The sequence below is a fragment of the Chaetodon trifascialis genome, chromosome 20 (genome assembly GCF_039877785.1).
Source record: "Chaetodon trifascialis isolate fChaTrf1 chromosome 20, fChaTrf1.hap1, whole genome shotgun sequence".
Taxonomy (NCBI): domain Eukaryota; kingdom Metazoa; phylum Chordata; class Actinopteri; order Chaetodontiformes; family Chaetodontidae; genus Chaetodon; species Chaetodon trifascialis.
In genome coordinates, this window is record NC_092075.1 from 11,695,310 (window position 1) to 11,720,000 (window position 24,691).

At 40.7% G+C, this 24,691-nt stretch overlaps 1 protein-coding gene across 1 annotated transcript; it reads left to right on the forward strand.

The window, feature by feature from the left end:
* The first annotated feature begins 304 nt into the window (after positions 1-304).
* On the forward strand, positions 305-18,265 carry fgf10a (fibroblast growth factor 10a). The gene is made up of 3 exons (XM_070989086.1): positions 305-1,064; positions 15,297-15,400; positions 17,496-18,265. The coding sequence occupies exons 1-3, from the start codon at positions 614-616 to the stop codon at positions 17,694-17,696; spliced, it is 756 nt and encodes a 251-aa protein (XP_070845187.1). The 5' UTR covers positions 305-613; the 3' UTR covers positions 17,697-18,265.
* The last annotated feature ends 6,426 nt before the right edge of the window (positions 18,266-24,691 follow it).

The following is a 24,691-nucleotide window of genomic DNA, read 5'->3' on the forward strand; positions in this document are numbered from 1 at the left end:
GGACCAGAGAAGATAAACGGTTTGGGACATGCGCATGTGTGCGGAGTAGATTTTAGCAGTGTGTATGAATGAACTGATAATGTGTGTTTTTATCTTTGGATGTGAAGATGTGTAGAAGTACACTCAAACTTTAAAAAGGGATTTTCAGTGTGTGTGTGTGTGTGTGTGTGTGTGTGTGTGTGTGTGACCAACAAGGAACAAGGACAGGTTGGAGGTGGTGAGAGGTCTTCGAGGCGTGTGAGGTGAGGTGAGGTGATCTGAGTTATGGATGTTGATGCATTCCTGCGGCACTGCTGAGGAATAAACAGCACAGGGGACCACAGCAGAGTCACTGCAGACTTCACCACCACCACCAGCTGCATCGCCACCACCATCACTATTACCAATAACATTACATCTGCTACCACCTTCACAGTCAGATTTGTCTCCACCCCAGCCAGCCACTCTGCAGGCTTTAACACCTACAGTCCCAGTGAGGTTGGGGGTCCCCAGACAGAGGAGGTGTAGTCGGTCGGTCAGGGGGAGTTTCTCCCACTCTCGTTCCCTCTACCTGTACCCAGCTCAGCATGCCCCAGCCCCTGAGCACCTCCACAGCTCTCCCAGCTCCACTACCATGTGTAGATGGACAGTGACACAAGGTGCACCGGTCGCCTGGTTCTCCTCCCGCCCCTGCTGCAGACCTCCTTCACTCCTCCTATCCCTCACCTTCCTCCTCCTGCTTCTCCTGCTTGGACCTTCCTCGTCCTCACCCCTGTCCGCTCTATCATCAGACTCTGAAAAGGACCACGATGTGCCAGGAGGGACTCCTCCCGACATCTTCATCTCACACCCGCCACCTTCCTCATCATCAACCCCACCGCTGCACGCATCTTCTGCGAGGTTGCCACGGGCGACCAATGTGTCATCGTCCACCGCGACTGTCGTCGGGCGCCACGTGCGGAGCAGCTACAACCATCTACAAGGAGATGTGCGCAGGAGGAAACTGTTCTCCTACCAGAAATTCTTCCTCCGCATCGACAAGAAAGGAAAAGTTAATGGCACCAAAAGTGAGGACGACCCATACAGTAAGTCCACTTTGTTACATTTTTGGAAGGCGTTTCTTTGGTTCTTTATATATTTTAAGCAGCATTCAAGCATGGAAACAGCAACTTGTGAGAACTGAGAAGAAATATGGGAATTTTTCAAGCTTTTACTGCATACTGAGGCATTTTAGAGTTGTGTTATCTATCCAAGACAACACTATGGCCAAGGATGAACTGATTTTCTCCCACTGCATCTTGTGTGCTTACTCACGAAGAGAGAGGTTTCCCTTTTTCCAACCCTTTAGTAACTGCGCACTTTAAGACAGGTGACTGTGCAAAAGACCAATTAAGAGAGCTGCGCGATCTTTAGTCCTTTTCACCATGTGCACAGGCAGGCATATTTGCCAGACTACAGAGAGTGAGGGAAGGGAGAGCATGACAGTGGGAGAGGAGAGGAAAAAACAAAATGAGTAAGCCAGGAAGATTAAAAAAAAAAAAGAGAGAGAGATGATCTACTGGAACCAATTAGAAATTGCCCAGAGAAAGTTCTTATTCTTTGAGGAAATATCTAAAACACAGCTATTACTAAGCCCCTGGGGAGAATGACAAGTACACTTACTCCTTGCTGCTATTGTGCTGCAGCCATAATAGTGGTGGGCATATGCTAAGTATGAGGTTATACGTACCCAGATGTAAAGTAAAAAGCATGTGATTCTTGCTCCTTTTACTGTTTGAGCATTTTGAGGGCTGTGAAATATGATTTTAACCTTTATTTATCTTGAGAAGGGTCACCGAGCACACATGCTCTTTTGTCAGCACCACTCAGGCTCACATTCACACAGTTACACTCTTTCACACTAGGTAGGCTCCCAGCTCTTAGTCCTTCACTGTTGGGCACAGAGAAAGTCCACTGGGCACCGTTAGGCACCTTAACGTAATTTTTGAGAGGAAAGAGTAGGATTGCATAAATAAATGCAAAATGCTCATATTATGTTGAATCTATTGTAAAATAATAGGAATGAAGGTGAATTAATAAAAAAGCTTTGTCTTCAGTTACTTAAAAACCAAACTGTACCACAATCTAATCTATACACTAGCAAATATAAATACTTTTAACGACCTGCAAGGGTCATCATAACCATTTATGACTGATCCAGAACAGAAAAATCAGCTGTTATCATTCTGGAGTCCACCTCTTTATCTTCTAGTTAAACACATCTGGAAGTTCTCCAGGACTGCCAAAGTCTTCTGGTCTCTGTGCAGCTCAGAATAGCTGTATTGCCTGAGGACACATTGACAGTAGTTGTTGAAGGAGAACAGAACATTACTCCCACATTTACCTGCCCAGAGTTTCCCTACCAGTTCACTGAATTAGATGGGCGACATCCAAAACACAAGCTAATTTCTTAAAGATTATACAACAGGCTCTCACTGCATTACGTCTGCTACATGTTTATGAATCTGCAACATGTCAAAGTTTGTGTGTGTGTGTGTGTGTGTGTGTGTGTGTGTGTGTGTGTGTGTGTGTGTGTGTGTGTGTGTGTGTGTGTGTGTGTGTGTGTGTGAACCTTCATAAATGGATTATTTTTTATCACTCACACACCTTCATACACATGTCATAGGTTTGTACGCATCAGTCTGTGGGTCTGCGGTACAAGCCTCTCCTGCTAAGAGCACACACACGCTTGAGCACAGAGAGGCCAGTCTTGCACATGGCCTCCATATGGCAAAGCCCACTTTTATTAGGGCCAGTGTGAATATGTGTGTGCATGTGTGTGTGTGCCACTCAGACACCAAGGCTCTGCCAGACATGGCTGAAGGAATTTCAATTAGCGTCTCTTCCTCCCTCCCCTTGCCTGCAGTTCTCTCTTGACACACACATGCATACATACGCTTTTACACACATGCACATAAAGAGTGCAACCATTAGGGTGCGACGTGTCACCAACTATAATGGCATCAGGTCATGGCATTAGAGGCACAATCCATCAATTTCAACATATATCGAAACTTGATTGTGGGAAGAAATAGTTAACAACTTTTCAGAGGAAAAAACACAAACTTCAAAATGAGAACTTGGCCAAACCTTCCAGGCCATATTTTGTCTTGGCAGCATATTTAGTATCTACCTGATAGCGAGCGCAGATGTTTAACATGTTTCAGATTAAAAGACGATGGGTGGAAATTTGGTGATAAACTGGAGAGATTTGGCTGTGATGAAATAATGACTAAATAATGTGTATCTGCACACTGCATCACATTACATGCTCAGGTGCTTTTGCATTGACAATATTTGCATCTGCGCACAAGCTTGCATGTGCAGCAGCTTGTATGCTCATGCACCACCTCCTGCTATTTTGTATGCACTCTAAAATCAGCAGAGAACAAATTGTACCCTTCAAACTAAACCAAACAGAACATAATTAAAATCTCTTCCACTAACTAAGAACACAGATGTGGTATTTGACATGCTAGACATCATGTGTTTTTTGCTTTGCAAGATTTCAGTCCACTTTTTGCTTATTTCAACATGCTGCATATAACATTGTTCTCTTACACGTGTGAGCTGATAGAAGCAACTGCTACAAAGCCGCACACAGAATTTTGGACAAATTATCTCTTTGATGAAAGTTTCTGGCCTTTATGTGTTCATTAAAACCACATGGCTCTTTTGAGAAAATGCAAAGCTAGCTTATAAAAACCTTCTACATATATAACATATTATATAATGTATCTACGTAGCACAGTGTAATAAAATTGTTCCAATGTGTCAGATCAAACTTGAGTATTGTACTTCTATAAGCAGAGCCTCTTTGTCAAAAACTGACCATTCCTTTAGGAGAGCATCAAATTGAAAACTATAGAGGGGGCAGTTGTTAGAGTTGCTATCATGGTCTAGTAGTCTGGTAATGTTCAGGAGGTCAGATTGCAAATGAGTGTCATTAGATGGTGTCAGAGGTGATGAAGAAGTTTCAGCTCCAGCTCTGGGGTCGAGGCTCTCCTCCACACCCGAACCTTCCTAATCATCTTGTCAAAGCTGAGGCCAGTACATCACTCAGGCTCTAGGGCCCGCATTGTGAGTGTGTGCTCACTGGTGCATGTCAGTGTTTGTCTACTCGTGCTCATGGGATCAACGGCCATCTATCCAATCTCACCTCATAAGGCCCTCACAAAATAAGGCGCTCCTGGTCTGAGTATGGAAATCCTGTTGGGCTGTTATGTGATTAGCATTGATCCTGCCATTGACCATAAGCAACAGAGGAGTCCTTGTTTTCTTCCCTCGATGTCGTCCACGGACTGTCACATCTTGTTTACAAACAAACGAATAAAGCAGTGAAACAAATGGACATGTGTTTGCAGTTGGACCACAGACTTGCGGTTGTGCGTAGCTCAATTAGCATTGAATGGTGCCAACTTGACCACAGTCGGAGCTTTGATTCCCACTGTGGCCACCCGGATTGTAAAAGCTGCCACACATACTTACTGTTAACATTAATCACAATAGACACATTACCCACTGACATGAATCAATCTAACACACTGCAATTTACGGACGGTCTAATAAACTGGACATTATTCTGATTTAGTGCAGGTTTTCCATGTCCAGGGTAATTACGCAGGTTTGCACCCTCTAGTCTGACCTCTACCCATTGACCCATGTCAGGAAGCTTTGTTAATGGAAGGTCAGCACTGCACATTGTGCATCCCTTTTGGCTGTTGTGTTGGTAAGATACGTGTACAACAGGCATGCAACTTTAATAGTCGAAATTCAAATGAATCATTCTGGTGTATAATACATTTGTATTTGCTATGATACCTTTGAATCCAAATATTTTGTCTTACTTATCCAGTGGAAAAAGTAATTTAGTCTTTTACTGAGTATAAAATTTTGTTTTTCTTAGTTCTCTTAAAAAAAAAAAGAAAAAAAAAAAGCAACTGCTGCATTTTTTTTTCCCCCAATGCAAATCAACTTGTTTCAATAAGTTCTTAGAACTAAATAAGGCATATCACTTCACTAGAATAATGGAAAGTTACGCTTAATCATAATAGTAATCGTAATCGTAATAGTTGTATTGGAAATCTTACAACTATTTCACTGCACTGGCAGATTTTTCCACTTGTTTTGAGAAAATAAGAACTGGACAATTACTAGTCAATAAAAATGACTTGGTGAAATTGAGATTTTGGCAGTTACAGTCCATACTAAACCTTACTAAAAAGTTAAAAGCACCAAGAAATGCCAAAATCTTTCTCTTTTATCGGTTGAATGCAGAACAAATGTGTTTCAGAAACATTTGAATAAGGTCTTCAACATCACAACCCCCTCTTCTCTTCTTTCTCCTCTGCATCCATAAACCTCCAGTGACTCAGCAAGTTAATGCAAAACACAATTTTAACAAGTGCTTGCCTTCATGAATATTTTCAGTAACTTCTTGAAGTTAGTCCCAGTTGTTTCTCCTTTTTCGGTTTCTGTGTATCTTGATTTTGCTGCCTCTCTCTCTCACTCTCTCTCTCTGCTCTCTTCATGATGAGCGCGTTTCGGGTTCTCGTGGGAAAAGGTAACAGTGTGGCCTATAAAAGAGAGTTATGAGGAGGTGCTGGATGCACCAGAGGTTAGTGTCAGCGTAGCTTTTCAGTCAAAGTTACTTTGACATCTTCATGGAGTCTTTTCTGCTATAGCCATAAATATAAGCAGTGTGCAAACGTCACCAAGTGAGCCTGTTCAGATAATTCTGAACCGATCATCGACTGACCTGCCAGAGCCAACAATTACATTCAGCTGGACAGCTGGAAAAATATACAACATACATACCCTACCTGCACGTTCCCTCTGATCCATCCTCTAACTACATTAATTTTGCTTGTGGTAGGAACAAATAGGAAATGTTCCTGATAGGTTGTCAACAAAAATCAAGGGAAACCATTCAAGGTAATGAGTGAAATGACTCAGACTCTTATAAGCTACAATCTGCTGGTATGGATGAACTAATACAATATTTTTCATTTTCATATGGCACTATTCATGGTCATGTTTTATTAATATATAGAGTCTGGATCAAATCATGTCTCTTCTGATTCACTTCACTGGAATTGACAGACCAAACGCTGTCAACGTCCTACAGGGACATTACAGAAAATTCATTACTATCTTACATAAGAGCAATGTTATTTTACAGTGATGGATAGCTTTGCCTCCTCCATTCAGAAACTATTTCACAGAAAATTAAACCAATGACAAAGCACTGACAACGTTGTAAACTTTGGAGAAAGATGGATCAACAAGCCATTTACTCTTATTTACTGGATGGTATCAGTTATTGCATAATCTTTGATGCCTTGAGACGAAAGACACTCAGCTTTGGGACAAAACTTAATCCCATTAATCAGGTTGTCGAAGTCTAAAAAGCACAGAGGGCTGTGTCTGTGAGGAAGTAAGCACTGTTCAAAGTACCTGCTTTCGAAATTTACAACTTGCTGTCTTTTAATAAATATTAGACATAGTCCTGAAACTTTGGAAACTGTCACAGACTCCAATATGAACTGTTACACAAGAAAGTCTTTTGTTCATATCGTGGACAGATGTACAGCGCTCGCCAGTCTTTGGTTTTTTCATCCCATGACTGCAGTATAGTTCAGCGATGAGGTTACTGGGGTGAACTGTCGTATTAAAAAGGTGATTGCCACATAGAGTATTCAGTTGTAAAAACAGTGCCCATTTTGACATCCAGATTTCATACACGTGAGTAACTAAATTGTAATGTTTCAGTCAAATGCAAGAATTTCATCTAAAAAAGTTTCCTTTTGTGAATCTTACTTGGAATTAAGCAACAGAAGTTTTAAAGTAGTTTATAGGGATGAACGATATATATTGGGCTGATAAATGATGGGCTAATAATGGGAAATGTATGTTGTGAATTATTCCAATAATGAAATGACAGCTGATAAATAGCTTCCCCAGATGAAATAAAAGCAATCAGTATTTATGCAACTTCTTGCCCCTCCCTCCACACCTTTGTCACAGGAGTGAATGTGAGGGTTCACAGGTCAAGATGTAAGAGCGCCCTTTGACCCCATAACCTCCCAAACACCGTAATTTACAGAGTGTGTGTTCATTCTTTGGATGTGCCTGGAAGAAAATGTGCAGTGCTGACAATGATGAGAACATCTCTCCAAAGCTAATAAAAGTTTCCCATCAAGATATTGGTTAAGATATTTCCACACTGTTCAAGTGCAGTTTTTCTACTTCTGAAAGCTCAGTGCTTTTGCCAAGAGTGACTGAGTACAATGACAGGATCTGTCTCATTTTTCCATCACTGTTTACATATTTCCTATCATCACCGCTTGATACTTTCCCATCATTTCACTCCCCTGTCCATTAATGTGTCAGCTACAACAAGGCTGAAATAAGAGCCAGATTTCTGTAGGCAGACTGAAGCAGCCCTGCCACAAACCCCACCAGTCAGGCACCACCTTAAACAAAAGTCTTTCAGCAGCAAATCATGTTTCTGTAAGATCTTCTGCTGCTTTGGAGCGCTTCGGCTCTCTGAAGAGAAAATGGCTCCAAACATCAAGAGTCAATTATTATCCACAAGGAATCTTAAGTTGGACATCTTTGTTTTTGATGGACGGCCTTTTTCATTGTTTATGTTATGTGGAGGATTCTTGCATAGTACAATCACCAATGTCCTGGAGAGAGGGAGAATGAGAGAAGAGCAGAGAAGACACTCTGACTTACAAGTAGATCTCGGTAATCAAACAGATTTCTAAACAACCGTTGAGATTTGGTGTGAATTATCATTTCCGTGTAATTGCTCTGTAGTATGTGTAGATGTGTACTTTCCAGATACATTCATCTGAAGGTTGTGTGGAAGATTTGGATAAATCTGGTTGTACTGCTGAAGCATTCCTTCAGTTTTACGAGCCCACAGAATTCATATCATCAATATGTAGGGGCACTTACTGTATGAACGCAACCATATTGGCTGATCTCAGCACTGTCCTAACAATTATCCAACAGTTTGTTGTTGTCTAAAGAACTGATTATTACATTTGGCAACAAACTGCACAACAGAATCCCTTTGGAGTAAGCAGTGATGGGAAAACAGCATCATTTACAGTTAAGACCTGGAAAGAGCAGTGTTTGCCAATTCAGCAAGACACTTCTCTTTATGTTATAATGTTGCGTAATCTCAGCAAAGTTGGAGCCGATAGAACTTTGTTCTAGATTCATGATTTAATTGTGAGGAAAAAAGCCAAGAACATAAAATATGATGAGAAAAATACATTTTACACCGCAAAATATTCTGTAGTTTAATCGCTTCATCTGCGGCAGAATCAGAAGCTCTTTTGAGACCATCTCAGCGTAGGAGACATTTTTCAACTTGAAATGCCATACTTTGGTTCCAGTTTCTCCAGTGTGATGACTGAAAGTTTCACTTTGGTGTTAGCCTGGTGCACGTGAACAGGCAGAATTCATGGCCAGTAAAGCAACGGGAGGTGAAGAATAGCATCTGTGACAGATAACATCCAGGGCTGCTGTGCACACATACACACCCCATTTTACTGCTCCTCCATGCTCCACCCTAACCATGCTACACACACACACACACACACACACACACACACACACACACACACACACACACACACACACACACACACACACACACACACACACACACACACACACACACACACACACACACACACACACACACACACACTGCATGAAAATGAGGCTCTAATGGAGTCATCAAAGGTAGACCTGAGAGTTGAGTCCAGCGAGGCATCTGGACAGCCTGGTCGTTTGAACAGAGCAGCCAGGAATGCCAGCTAATTACCCTGTGTGTATACAGTATGTGTGTGTATGTGTGTGAATATAAATGCACTTGTGAGAACAGACAAAAAAAGTAAGAAGGATACAGAGACAGAAAGATGCATGTGACAAACTGAATAATATCTGTGCATGTCCGTGCATAATATCTGTGGTGTAAAATATCAAGATTTCTAAAAGCTGGAAGTCCAATGCCAAAATCTCAAACCACAACAGTTGGGCAACATCGCACTGGCAGCTGAACTATAAATGAAAAATGTGTGAAATGCAGACGACCGTCACAGCACTTTGCCTGAAAACATAACTCCTGCCGTGTCAGGCCTGTGAAATGTTTTGACAGAAACTGGCAGCTTTGGCACTTTATCATGTTACAAAGTCAACTGTGTTAAAGAAATCACAAGTTTTTTTTGTCTTTTTCCTCCTCTCGATCAAATCACCATTAACATCACAGTGAATTTTTTTTGGTTTCCTCCCAGCTGCTCTTAAACGTGTGTGACATAACTCGCTGTGGTCTTACTGCGCCCAGTAAAGTGATCTCAAATTATGCGAACTGGAATGATGAGCAGCACAGGCAAGAAACTTAACGCTATCTGCTGGGTGGACCGCGGGTGTTTTAACTTGAGGATTTTTGTCCAGGTGATCCCTTTTGTTTGATTTTTTTAATAATCTGGATTTGTTTTTCTTTTCGTACCTCAGCCAGATTTGAAATCACACACAGCTTGAACGGTGTGCGGTTTTGGCTATTTCTGTCCAACAAGAGAGACAGTGATGTGAGTGTTCCTGTCAGGCACGGAAATAAAACCATTATGGGGGCAAGAATAAGCTGAATAATACAATGAGTGCAGGTCAAATAGAACAATCCCGCTAATGGAAAAAATACTTGAGAAGAAACCCATTCAGTGTAACGGAAGAAAGGGCACAGCATATCTGTTTAATGTGATTTATAACCCAGACACTTAATATGAGCAAAACAAATATTGCACAAAAAAATCACTTTACCAAAAATTCTGTTTGCAAAAAAATTTTGGCCATATTGAAAATCAGAAACAGGCCTCTGTTTTCTCAGCTTCAGTCTAAACTGTCGGCCCGGCAGGCTCTGATGTGGCCACTTAGCGCAGGATGATACTGTTGTCAACCACATCAGTCTAAACCAATACCTCAACACTCCTCACAACACATAATATACAGCAGTTTCCACTCCAAACCAATATCTTCACCAACAGTCACCAAGCAAACTGCACAAGTGAGGAGTGTTTGTTCTCTCTCAGACTTCATACAGAGCCGGAAATATTTAACCAAACTCCCAAGAAAAAATAATGCAAAGGAAATCGTTTAATCTTGTTAAAACCACAGCTTTGTGGAGATGCAGTAGTGGCCAAGAGGACTTGTTTGCATTCATTCCGCTCTTTGTTTTTTGTATCTATACAGTTAAATGTAGCAGAATAGTTTTATATTTTCAATAGGTATCTGATTTAAGCACATTGGTGGTCCTTTTTTTTTTTCTTGAATTCCTCTATTCTTTTCTATCGTTTTTTTACTGGCATGGATTTTCTTTTCTTTTAAGTCTTTGGCGGTTGCATGGATGTAAACTCTCATGTCACAACGAATACAAGACGTCGTCAGTCACACTGTTGCCATAGTTTCAAAGAGAAAAATGATCTTCGTGTTTAACAAGACCTCAACTGATGCAAATCAGATATTAAATCTTAAAGAACCCACACATAATGGGGCCACTTTGGCTTCATGAAAATTTTTGTTCTTGGATGTCACATTTATACTTCACATCTAAAAAGAGTGAGAGAATTTAGCCGCTGCAGAAATAACACAGGGGTTCGTTCACATATTGGAGTATTGGACCCAGAATAAAAGAACAAAACCATTTCCACTCTCCTCGCTGAGGGGAGTTCATGACATAAACTAGTCCACAAGTGACAATATTTCACAGTACAGCGTGAGACCTTTCCGGCCTACAGGCTCGCAGCAGACCCACTCACAGCTGGTCACTGTGTCAAGGTCAAATTGTCAACAACCGCAGTATAATCTTCAAAAAATCTCCTGGATAAACAGTGCAAACATTTTCATAACCTGCTTTAACCTTTAGGTTCAGCTAGAGTCTCACTGACCGGGTACTCAAAGGGGCTGGGCGGGGTCGACAGAAGGTCTGCATACGTGTGTGTTCCTGTGTGTGTGTGTGTGTCTGTGTATTGGATGCTAGTTGGAAAAAGTAGAGCAGTTCCGAAGTCATCTCAGTTGGCTGTTCAGAGCAGTGCATTTGTCTTAAAAGTGTTTGAGTCAAGTTGAAGTATTCAGATCCTTTACTTAAGTAAAACTGTCAATACAGCAATACCCCACACTCCAAATATTCCATAAAAGTAAAATTCCTGGTTGAAAAATCCTACTTAAGTAAAAGCATATAAGTATTATCAGCAAAAAGTAGTTAAAGTATTAAAGTAAAAGTACTGGTTGGGTCCGTCTGATACATCATACATGGCATCATTCGACTAGAGTTTTATATACACCAGATATATCTGGGGGGCTGTGATGTGAGATGGTTAATGGGAGAAAAAAGTTCGCTACACAAATCTGTTTTCATTTATTGGACTTTTTCTGTAATCTTAGATTTTTGGTGACATATTGGATTGTTTGAACATGTATTGAAATGAAACCATGTGAGTAATTTAGAGGGGAAAATCGCTATTTGGTGGAACTGCTAATAACTCATGGACATCTGAAATGTGACCTAACTACATTGCTTTTTGGAAGACGTTCAAAGGTAAAAAGGTTGGAAACCACTGGTTTAGTCTTTAACTATGTGTTTTTAATTAGTAGTTTAATTTAATTTTTTAAAAAGCTTGTTCCATCTATATTTTAGAAGTAACTAGTAACTGAAACAATCAAATAAATGTAGAGTTATGTGGAAAGCAAACAATCTGCAGAAGTTTTAAGTAGTAAAAGATGCGAATACCATAATAAGTACAAGCACAAGTAACGCAAATTTGTAGTTAAGGACAGTACTTGAGTAAATATACTTAGTTACCTTCCACCACTGCTCTTAGCTAAAGGTACGGCCAAATAACTGCAGACTACTTGGACACTACTAATGCCTCCTCAGTCAGATTTAAACACTGAGGTTCCAGGAAAGCTGAATGGTTGACCAAGAGGGAAAAACTGAAAAGATAAGAGCACAGAAAGCAAAGAATACAGGCAGTAAAGCAAGGCAGACACATGAGAGACGGTGAGGTTGAGGAGGTATTTCGCAGAGGTTTTTGGAAGTTTGAGAGAACCAGACAATGAAGTAGCAACAACAGTCTTTAATTGTGGACGTAAAATGAAGAACATCACTAATTTATAATCTTCCTAGGACCAATTGAAGCCACAGAATTAAAAAATGTCTAAAATACACTAAAACTTCTGTTCTGTGTATGCAGCCTGCTTACGTGTGTCTCATTTGTTATACATTTTAAAAGGCAGATTTTCATTCAGGTTTATGGATTGACAGGGTCACATTGGAGTTTAGTTTTGGCTACAAAACCCCTTAAACATTGTAGTGGTCTTTATGAAGTGGTTAATGAACAGTTTCTTACTGTTAGAAGACTGTCAGACTGTGTTTATTTGTATTTAGAACTCCGTTAGTGCTATGGTTTGGGTCTGACTGGCAAAGACCCCTTTTGGTTTGTTTTCATGAAAGTTGTGGCGTTGTCCTGTTACACACAGGTGTTTGCCCTTGGTAGTTTCTGAAAAAATGTTGATAGCGGAAAATATCCATGCCTTTTATATTAAGTGAACCCTGCGCTATTTGTGCTTTTATTGTTGGGTCATAAAACTGTTTTTCCTATGCACTTAAAAACATAAATTCATAATGGCGATGGGCTGAGGTCCAGGGAGGCAAACATGGGTTAAAAAAAAGAGAAAAGACAAAAAAAAAATTATTAACAGATCCAAGACAACAGTAAGACAAAGTGTTAAATGGAGAAAATAAGAGGGTAAAACAACAAAAAGTAAAGTTTTAAGAGCAATGTAGGTCTAGAGTCTGAGCCATTTGTTTGTATGTAGATAACTGCATGTGTGCATATTTATCACAAAAACCCCAATGTACAGGTCTGTGCTTCAAGCTCAGGTCCTGCTTTTCTCCATAAACTCTGTCGTTGCAATCTAAGCCTTTTGTTACAGCCTGGCCTTTCAACTCACAGGCAGACAGGCTGCTTCTGGTAACTGGTAAAGGGGCCATAAAAGAGCCCTGTGCTTTGGTTTTTGACAAACCACATCAAACGAGAGGAAAGGAAAAAGGGTTTGAACAGGTGGACCAGCCTTTAGCTTTGGACTGACTGATTTTACTTTGACAGATCACAGCTCAGAAATGTCAGCTGCGGTGCAGCGAGATGGAACATTTTGATCCTGATAGATCAGTGTTGTGTTGTGGTACACGTCTGTGTGAGTAGTAGACTTAACATAACAAGCCACCATGATGCGCTGTGAGCTACGAAAAATCTTCTTGAAGTTTAGAGGTTCGACAAGCCTTTATTGACCAAATAAGGGAACTGTTTGGATGCATTAATGCTGGTTTATATCAGCCAAGGACTACATCTCACAAAAAGGAACAAGGCCAAATCCTATTAAAAAAACAACACATAAAAGGTCAAATTGTTTGTCACAGCAAAACATCAGGTTCATTTTCATGCTAAACAGTCTCTCATTGCTATTACAAAGCAATAACAACAAACAACAGGAGACAAGGGTGACATATTTGTTGCAATGGATGCAAATGCAGTGAGAAAGGTTCCAAGAAAGAAAGACATCTCAGCATATAAACAGTTCAGACTGAGGATTTACAGCTGTAAAGCACAGCAGTTTGGGGGCAGATGCTCTCAGATGTCTATATCTTTAGCTACAACAAGGCTCCTCATCAACCACAACTGCAGGATATTGCAAATCTCTGAGGATGACAGAGGGGAGGTGAGGGCAGGAATGGGGCATCTGGTAAAAAGATGATTTACGAGATTTGAAGCTTAAAGAACAAAGTAAGAGTCATTTGCTTGATCTTTAACCCTTCCTCTCACATTGTATTTATTGTTACTTGTTTCTACTGGTCACTGTTTCTTCCAGGAGTTCTTTTACTGACAAAGTTGAGGAAAACGGGGAAATGTGAGCATAATGAAAGAAATCATACATAAAACAATAATTCCATATTCTGTATTCTTTCCTGAAGCTTCAGCTTTTCACGGTAACCCTACTATTATACCGAGCCAATTCGCTCTTAGCAGGAGAAGTCAACACATGAAACTGTTTTTTTTGGCAATGCTACATGGCATAAGGTCACTCATAACACATTACCTGAACAGGAAACTGACACTTTAAAATGTCCAAAATGACAATAACAGAACTTTCAAGATCTTCTGATACACTGTCCCCGTTTGTCACCTCATCCTTCCGACTACTCCTCCAACCAGGCTCCACTTCCTACTGGCCCTTTTAGCTAATTCCCTCAAACCCCTGATAGTTTTATGGCTTGGTGTAACTGACTTTAGGATGAGAGAAGAAAGGGCCGGCAACCACAGCTTAAACCAGTAATTGGTTCAGGCTTGAAAACCGATACGGACGGCTTGACCTCTTGCCAGTCTGGCAGCCACACAGCCTCTCTCCGTCCTGCCCGTGTGCCTGCCTGCCTGCCTGAGCTCCCCTGGTCAGAAAAACAAACATAGAATGGAGAAATGTTTTTTCCTGGCTTACACCTTGGTCCCAGGGCATGCAGCCCACAAGCTAAGCAGCAAATGAACAGGGGGCAAAAGGCTGGTCTGAGGTCTGCCTGTCACATAGTGAAGAAAAAAAGAAGACAAGACTGGAGATCACTTGTGTGGAAGAAACTGAGATGATTCAGGTTTCCCCTGCAGCATTTTTAAGCTATTTTTAAAAATCAAACAACCTCAATTAAGAGTGATGCATTTGGATGTAAAACATATAAGAATATAACATAGAAGAAGATGCACCTTTTCACATTCTAAACTAATGCTTATAAAGTCAAATACCTATTTTTGTGGAGTTTCACATGCCGTTATCATATTTTCTTGGTGACAACACTACCACTTAAAAAAAAGCAGTAAAGGCCATGAAGTCAGTTAATCAATTAGTTAATTTATGCAAAAGTGCCAAACATTTTTTGATTGCAGTTCCTCAAAAATAAGGATGTTTTGCTCTCCCTCCAGTTTATGATACTGGCCTACTGTATTTATAGTCACTGGGTTTTGTAATGATGGTCGAACAATACAAGCAATTAGAAGATGCTAACTTGGGTACTGGCTGTCAATTTTCACATGTGGCATTAGCAAAATCCAATGGTCAGCAGAAGAGAAACAAAACCACAACGTACATGGATGCAACAGTATCTGAGGAACCAATTCACATGAAATTTTGACACATATGTTTCTCTGTCCCCACTGTATCAGGTATTTTGGAGATCAAGTCAGTGGATGTGGGAGTGGTGGCCATCAGGGGCCTCAGCAGTAACTACTACCTGGCAATCAGCAAGAAGGGAGAGCTATATGGAGCGGTGAGTAGCTGATTCACAATGATCTGCCCCTTTTAATGTGGGATAACCATTATTTTTTTTGTTTTTGGTGTTCAGTGTCCCAAAAAAGTCTCTCTCATGGTGCAACGTAAAATCTTTATGAATTAAAATCTTCCAAGAGACACTTTTCTCTCTGAACTGGTGACACTGCAGCTTTGAATTTCCTTGCTTGCTTTTCAAAACAATGGACAAGACTCTCTAGTCCAGACACGGGAACCACAGTTGGTCAGTGTGAGCTCTGCTCTTTGCTACCTACCTCTCTTCTCCGCTCCATTCAGAAACAGGAAACACAATCCTTCAGCTTCTCTATTCTACTTCAGTCCCCCTGGGGAGAGCAGCCCCTGTTTCATCCATTTTCTCTCTCTCCCTCCTTTTCTTCATCTCATTCTCTCCCTCCCTTTTTCCTCTCTTTTTCTTGCTTTCAAAGACCCAACTTTCAGCATGTCTCTCTGGAGCCACACCACAGATGAAATGACACACGGTAGAACAGACAGAGAGGCATTCTGTTGCATGGCCTGAAACTGAATTCCCATGACGTCTTCTGCTCGGTGCAACACAAGCCATAGTAGCACAGTGGTGAGGGGCTAGCGTTCGATTACACCTGATGGATTTTACACAGTAACTTCTTTATCCAGCGGTAATCAAATGAAATCATTGTTCCATTACATATAAATGACACACAGGATTATGATTGCCTTTAGCTTTTAACACAATAGCATTTGTATAAAATTCTCCAGCAAAGAAGAAGGGATGACACATGTGCAGTGTGGTCTGGGCAAAATCAGTCATGTTCAACAGTTATTCAAATGTAGATTTACTTTTAAGATCTAGCCAGAAAGTCACATTGTAAAACGGTACTGACATTATTATTTTTCATGATACCATGTTACCATAATTTGACGTCACTTATGATTAGATTTCTTGTTATTTTTTTTAAATCCACTTTTGTAATCATTTTGATTGCAAGGCAGCCAGCAAACACACACGGCTTGGTTACACTGAGCACCAGCGTTCATTAGAAAGCTGCATAGTGTCTGTAAAATATTCTCATTTTGCTTTGGGAACATTCAGTTTTACTTCTGGAACCAATTTGAACAGCTGTGGCCAGATACAGAGAGAGAGAGACTGAGTTATATTGTGTGCGTGTGTGTGCATGTGAATGTGTGCATGCGTTCGGGGCAAGTACATTTTTGCTCGTGAATATCAACCGCATCCAGTTAACTGGCTGTTTAAGCGACGTTAGCCTTAAGCACAAGGGCAGCTTCCAGTAAACTGACAAATGTTACTCTCTCAGATCATTTTCTCTTTATTTACCAGTGGGTGGTCACTGCGGTAATGTAAGCCACAATAATGGTGTATCTTTGCTGGCACACAGCCCAAACCTTTAAGTTACATCTCATGCTAACCACTCTGCCCCCTGTCCCCTCCAACACCTCCTTCTACCAGTCTTACAGGCCACTGACATATGAGTGAATATGAATTTCCAGGACAGTTTTTACAATTGGCCTTGATTACACTGGGGATTATGCAGCAGATTCTTATGCAATGGCTGACCAATTTATGATCCATGTTGTCACAAGACACAAATATCAACATGCTGTTACTGTGCTCAAACAAAGCCCATAAGAACAACAATAATAAGTATAAAAACAACAACTAAAAGCAGCAAATATAAATAGTGAAACCCTGAAATTTGAGAAGAAGTGGATGAGGAGACAATTAACCAAAGACTAGGCTAGATTAAGTTAAAAGCCTATTCCCAATTTAATGGGAATTTAATTCCCCTAAAGCCCAATGTGATGCCATTCAGTTTATCATCATACAAGAACAAGAAAAACAGCAGATCCCTGGAATTCAGTAGCTGGAATAAGAAAAGTGACGGCGATGGTTACTCAACTAATAATTTCAGATCTAAAAAGCATTAATGCTTGTGTCTAACCACATATGATGTATCTCATTCACACTGCTGGCAGTTTGAAATGATTGAGGCAGTACCTTTACACTGAAACAGTGATCGTAATTTCTCTGATTCATTTTTGAATGGCTGACATTTACACTCCTCATCTCTCCCCTGCAGAGGGACTTTGGTCCAGACTGTCGTCTGATCGAACGCATTGAAGAGAACAAGTACAACACCTACGCTTCAGCGGAGTGGCGCAACAAGAAGAAGCACATGTTTGTGGGACTGAACGCCAACGGCAAGCCAATGAGGGGGAAGAAGACACGGAGGAAAAACACAGCCACTCACTTCCTGCCCATTGTGGTACAACCACGATGATTGGACATATCAGCCACGAGAGAGCTCTGCAGACTGCAGGCTATTGGACTTCTTTGGAGTTACAGCGATGGCTAAATTGGACAGATCTGAGTCAGATCTGAATGATGCACTGAGGAGGAAAAGAATGGAAACCTATGGACATTTTATCTCTGTTGGATAAAGACATTTCTATTTTTAAAGAAAGAAATAAGATATATTGCTATACAATGTATATATTATTTTCAGTTTTAAGTTATCAAGTACATTGGCACAGTAGAAAATATGAAAAGAAATGACTTCTGTGCCAAAATGTGATTAGTAACTCACACTTCTAGATTTGTGTCCATGTGAAGCACTTGACTGGGAAGAAAAGAAATTGAAAACATATGTAGGAGAGTAAGAGAAAGAGAACAGAAGTATTGATGGAGGGCTGACTGATAGGCAAGGACAAGATGAGGAAAGCAGAAAATGAAAAGGATGCGAAAGAGTCAAGAAGCAGCAACACAACAGCAAGTCTAACACTATCATGTTTTTTTCTTTGAATTTATTTATTTTGTGTAATATTTAACAAAAACGAACAAAAACACAAAAAGGACAAAATCTTGTCTTTTTTTTACCATTTATGCTTCTCTTTTTGAATACTAATCATTTAAACCCGAATAAATATAAAAAAAATATATTTGTCTTTTAGTTGTTTGACTGACTGAATCATTTGAAATATTTTTATGGTTCATGGCTGCTCATATTGTAAACACACAGCAAAGAGATAAAAATAAATAAATATAAAAACAAAACACGCATCAGTTGACCCAGGTAATTGATTCACTCCATTCTCTTAATATCACTCTGCACAGTGCTGGGAGTTAGACTGTAGTACAGGTTAAATGGAGTCCATCTGCTCATGACCAGCATGAGATGAGGCAACAAGCTGCTTTCGAATTAGCAAATAATTTCAATATTTGAGCATGAAAGGTCATACTTAACCTTTACAACAGTACATTGATAAAATAATCTTAACTTTCAACCACATCTCACAATCAATCAAAAGTGACACATACATCTTTATGTACGTAATCAGTGTCTAAATCCAAATGTGAGTAAGTCAGTGAAGTATTTTTTAAAAACCCAGACCTGAATCAGGAATCTGTAAGAGATTAGACTTTTGAAAGAAGCCCAGCAGACAACCTGGTTGATGAGTTCAGGGGTTTTCATTTCTTGCTAAAAACCTTACAAGTATACATGGCAAACATGGATTCCTGGGAGGATAAACACAGTCTTTAATGTGATAACAACAAAGGCAAAACAGGCCTTAGAAATGGCCGACACGCACACACACACACTAAGACACACACGGGCGGCCGGGTAACGAGGTGTGTGTCTCAGTGTGGTCCAGCAGCTGGGGAAAGCCTCCTCCTTGACCTTACTTGTCTGAAACCTGTTGCTGTGCCCCCCGAGACAGAAAGACACATGGAGCAGGGCATATGGTATAACGTAAATATCACTCCCTTGTTTATCACCTGATTCTAATTAACTATGATGTCATGTTTTCTTTATTCTTCTCTCGCTTTCCCTCTCTTTTACTTAAACTCCTCTCATGTTGTCGCTGTCTGGGTCCTGTGCTGCATTCACGTTCACATTTTTTCCATTGTTTTTCAAAGTTATTGTCATGTCTTGGTAAATGTCTTGTTCAGATAGATTCCAGCAACTGGTGGGATCAGACCTAGAGCAAGGTTATCACAGAGAGAGAGAGAGAGACACACACACACACACACACACACACACACACACACACACACACACACACACACACACACACACACACACACACACACACACTTCCTGTGCCCAGGGCTGCAGCAGTTGTAATTTGTTCATTGCATCCATCACTTTCAACTCTCTGCCATCTGTTTCTCTCTCTCTCTCTCTCTGTGTGTGTGTGTGTGTGTGTGTGTGTGTGTGTGTGTGTGTGTGTGTGTGTGTGTGTGTGTGTGTGTGTGTGTGAGTGTAAGTTAATTTCCGAGTATGATGGAATCCACCGGAGTCGGTCCATCCCGCTGTGTTTATTACAAAAAGGTCCTAGATCCTCTTTTTGTGCGCAGGAATCCTCAGTGCCTAACACTCATGTCAAAACGTGAGTAAGTATGATGCATCAGAGGGAGATTCGAATTTCCTTTCATCCTCCCAGGGCATCTAGTCCTTTGTTTATATGATTACTTGGGTGTTCTGTAAACGACATATCAAGTACAATTACTTTGAAATGTGTTCAAGACACTGATCCCCCTTCTCCTCCCCCACCCCTTCTCCCTCCCTCATAAAGTTCAAGGGCTGGCATTCCTAAGCCAAGATGTCTTTATTATGTGGTGGTACAACTTCAGAGATCTGCATATGTAAAATGTCCCATTTAAGTCCTTATTAGAACATGGAAAGCTGGACTCAAACTTAGATATTGGAGGCAAATTCATCCACTTGTTCATTCAGGGAACTTGGAGTCAGGTCTATATATATATCATGTGACCTTTTGGAATAGCTAGATGTTTTTTTATTGCAACTTTAACATGACTTAATGTGCTCTTGCCTTTACCCGTAATGCATAACAAGGCCAGACTTTAAAAGCAGGGCATTTATCCAAGACAGATGTTCCATGCTGATTATCAACCTCAATGACATCTGAGTTTGTCTGTTCAGCGGTACAGAACCACGCATCATTTCTCCCATTTCTACAGTGCGCCTAACATGTTTCTAAAAACTGTTTGCCAATGTCATTTTTTAGTGTTGTGCTTGGGTATGTTTGGTTAGTGTTTGGTTTGTTGAGGCATGTGGCGAGGCTCAGTATGCGGTTTCTGTTTTGACTACATCAGGATCTATCGGACCTGTGTCGGACCTCAAATGAAACGTACACCATCGGCTTCACACGTTCACAGCTCCTCTGTTTGCTCAAAGAGTCTTGTGGCCGTGCGACCTGACCGCAGCAGCAGCTGTGAATATTTTACTTCCCGGGGAGAGGGGGAGAGAGAGCCAGCGAGACAGAGAAGGGGATAGAGAGAGAGAGAGAGTTTGCGAGCTTTGAATTGGAGAAAGACATGTGGGTTTGGAGGAGAGGTGAATAACTGAAAGAACCACAGTCCTGGGGGCATTTACAGCAGTCAGTGGGGGGAGCACGAGAAAGAAATGGAGGAGGGGCAATGTTTGCTGAGAGGGCAACAGTTTGGACGGGATGCCAAAGGGTGAAAGGAGGGGGCGAGTGGTTGAGAGGAAGAACGGGTGATGGGGGCGATTTAAGAAGTTGCCAGAAAATTTGGGGTTGGAGGATAGAGGGGTGGCTTGAAGGGGTATTTGCAGAGGTAAAGAGGGTGGGTGGGGGGGTGTGGGGCAAAGGGGCTTGGGGGCAATCATTGGAAGCAGACCAAGGGAGTTCCTGGAAACCAGGAGGTAAAGCAGGAGTCCTCCTCCATCTTGCATGTTCCGCTCCTTTTACTTTCTTTTTCAAAATTTCGTCTTCCATAGTTCAACTCTTTGCCATTGTCTTTTTTGTCCTTGTTGATGCATGCCATCATTACCCCTACAATGGATGCTGAGGTAACCATTATTTTGGATATTAATTATGTGTAAAATAAAATAAAAATTACTGGCTGACTGCTAGTTTTCCAGCGCCAGACAGACAAAGTTATCGGCTATCTTGTGAGCAAAGTCAATTCCAATAATTAATGCATGGCTGTGTGTCTGACAGCTTACTCTTGTCATTCATCACATTTTAAAAAGTAAAGTTTATTTTTAGTGACACACCTCTGCTTATTACTTGTCACAGATAAGAGTTTTGTTGCCATTTTTTTTTTTGCCTTTATTAGACAGCACAGATAGAAAACTAAAATAGAAAACTGGGGAGAAACAGGCATGAAGGTTGCCAGGTGGACTCAAATATTGCAACAGCTCTGCAGCCATGTCGAATGCATGGCAACCATTCAGCTACCAAGGCACTCCAGTATAAAACAGTTTTAGTTGTTTCAACAGTTAATAATGTATAGTATTCACCTCAAGAAAACTGTAAAACTCCTTGAGGATTAACAGTTTATATGGTGATGCCACAGTAGTACACAGTATGTGCATATTAACTTTACCTCCTCTATCGTACTTGATGATGAAAGTTATCTCATGCCAGGTAGACAGCTGAAAAGGGTGGTGTTCAACATGTTTAGTTACCAGGATTTTCAGATAACCTTGTTAGCCACATAGCCCTGAGCACACATGCACATAAAGGAAAATTGGATGTTCCTCGGGGGAAACAGTGAAAAGTTAAATGGTTAAACTTGAACCAAAAGAAATATGGAGTTAAAAGCTCCTTTTCCCCCTCTGAGATTCATATATAAATATAAATATATATACATACATATTTAATGAGGTGTCAGCAGACTTCAACACCATGAAGTTTAAATATAGAAATAAGGATCATTCCATCTCATTTGTAAATGTGCACACACACACACACACACACACACACACACACACACACACACACACACACACACACACACACACACACACAGAGTCACATCAAGTAGTTCACCCCCCGCCTGCCTCTTGACACAAACACACACTGCTCTGCGTTTTCCGTCTCCCCTTTCTGTTCTGGTTCAGGGGCAACCTGTACCTGGAGCACAGCCTCAGCTCCAGCTCCATCTTCACATCTCCAGAGGGCTTCAAGTTTCCTGCAACAGGTGGCTCAAACATTTGCTTTGGCTTGCACTGAGGTGAAGCCTCTGTTTATCGATTCGGAAAGAGTGAGGAGAGTCAGGAGCGGGAGGGAAAGACAGAAATAAAAAGACAGAAAAAAAAGTATGAAGTTAAAGCATGTCAGCAGGGGAGAAATAGACACGAGAGTACTAAAATGAGAGTCTCTGAAGTCGGGTGCATTTCATCCTAATGCATTTGCTACATGAAGATAAAAACAAGAATGTAAACATGTATTTTGTACTAATATTTTAGTCAAAGCTTTGATAAACCTATGAAACATTTTCCAGAGCCTGAGCCAGACAAGGGCCAAAACCCCCAAAATTAGTCTCTTCTCCTCTCGCAGTTTTTTCCTCATCTCATTCCTGCCTCACTTAATTCATTTTGTTTCTCATTTCTCTCCTCTGCTCTGCTTTACCTCTCCTCTCCTTTCCTCACCTTTACTCCCCTCCACTCTCCAGAGGAATATGCCTGCAGTCTAAATGAAAATATATTTGTTGTTTTTGTTGGCCCTCTCTCCTTTAACTCCACTGGTGTGATTTAGCCTTAGACCCAGGGTCGCTGGAAGCGGCTATGGCAGCAGAAAGCCTCTATTAGTCCTTGATCACTGGCTGCCTGACAGCAGAGTCAACATGCAGGGCATTAGGGCCTGACACGGGATCAAATAAAGCCCAATTTACTAGGTGTCTGTATATAGCAAAACCACATTAACCATTCCCTTTCCTGGTTTTGTTTTTAATAATTCAATTAGTTGAAATGAATAAATGAATCAATGACTGAACAAAAGGGGCAATTATTTTTTACTGTGGCATAACACAAAAGAGGAAGAAAAATGTTATTATAATATGGTTTTGTAATGATTAGAGAGACAGGCAGCTCATGGTTTCATTTAAAGGCAACATGACTGCCAACCAGATTTTTTTTCCATTGTAAAGCATTTGCTGATTTAAAATAGGATTTGCTTGATTGACATATTCATACTGCATGTTGCATATTTTGATACAAAACTCTAGAAGCTGATATGATAGAGGGACCCTGAATTGCAATGGGGAAAGGATGCTTCAACACAAGTCGTTATTAGATGGCATAACAGCATCTGAAAACACTACAGGCCATGAGACCATTTGATCTGGCCCATGAGGCAATTCAAAATAAAAAAAGCAATTATTTCCTTCAGTGAGTAGTACAGCAACACATCCTTCTAAGTGGTCCCTGAATGCAACAGGCACGTAGTGTTGATATCATGTCAATGCATCATGGCAAATGTCAACAAAAGTAAATGAGGAGTCTTGTACTTTCCAGAAGAAATGGCCAAAACTTAATGTTTTTGTTGAAGTACAAGGTAAGCCATATTAGTTTGTGGTAATGTGCTTGCAGTGATGAAAAACGCTAATTTCCAGCATCATTACAACTCATCACATGCTAAACTGGATGAGCAGCAAGGACAAACGTGCTGGGATAAAGTTCCTTGGCAGAGTTTGGATGCTCCGCAAGCAGATTTCAAAAGCTTTCTTTTATATCTTTCTATTCTCACACAGACAGTGTTAGGCAGGCAAGTTTTGTACAAACACTGTCCGTTTTCCTAATCTACACAAACAAAAGCCTGCTACAACATCTGAATATGCTGGTCAGCATGAAAATAGAACATGAAAAGTAAACAAAAGGGATTAAACACATTTGCTTAGCCATTTAATGTGAAACTGGCAGATATGCCTGACAATCTACAACATGAAATTATTAAGCTGCAAAGCAACGACCAACTAGTGAGAGCAGTTCTGGGATGAAAAACATCTGGGATGAAAAACATTTGAATGGAATTTTGCCTGTAGATGGTGATGCATCAACAACGTTTGGAATTAGATCTCCAAAAATTAGTTACCATAAATCAGATTGACTTTTGGATGTCGTTCTTCCAGCATGTATGTACTGTGTGGTCAAATGCAGATCCAAATCAGTGACTTCTAAACATTTTATAACAGTAGGATTGTGTAGCCATGGTGGAAATATGTGTTCTCTGAGTGCTTTCTAGTTCTTAGCTTGTTTTCTTGAATTTTTTGTTTTAACACATGTAGTTGTCAGAATTATAGCTACCCATGTGCTCTCTCTGGTCAGAGCAGTGGTAATGCAAGGGGTTACGGCTGAGGTTGATGTGTTATATGTGTGGTGAGAGTGTATGTGTAAAGTAAGAACAAGCTGACTGTGCTCAACATGAGGTAAGGTGGGTTTTTTGTGGTAGTGTGGGGAGGTTGCTGTGGTATAGGCCTACAACAGGGTTGTGGCAGGGGTGAGCT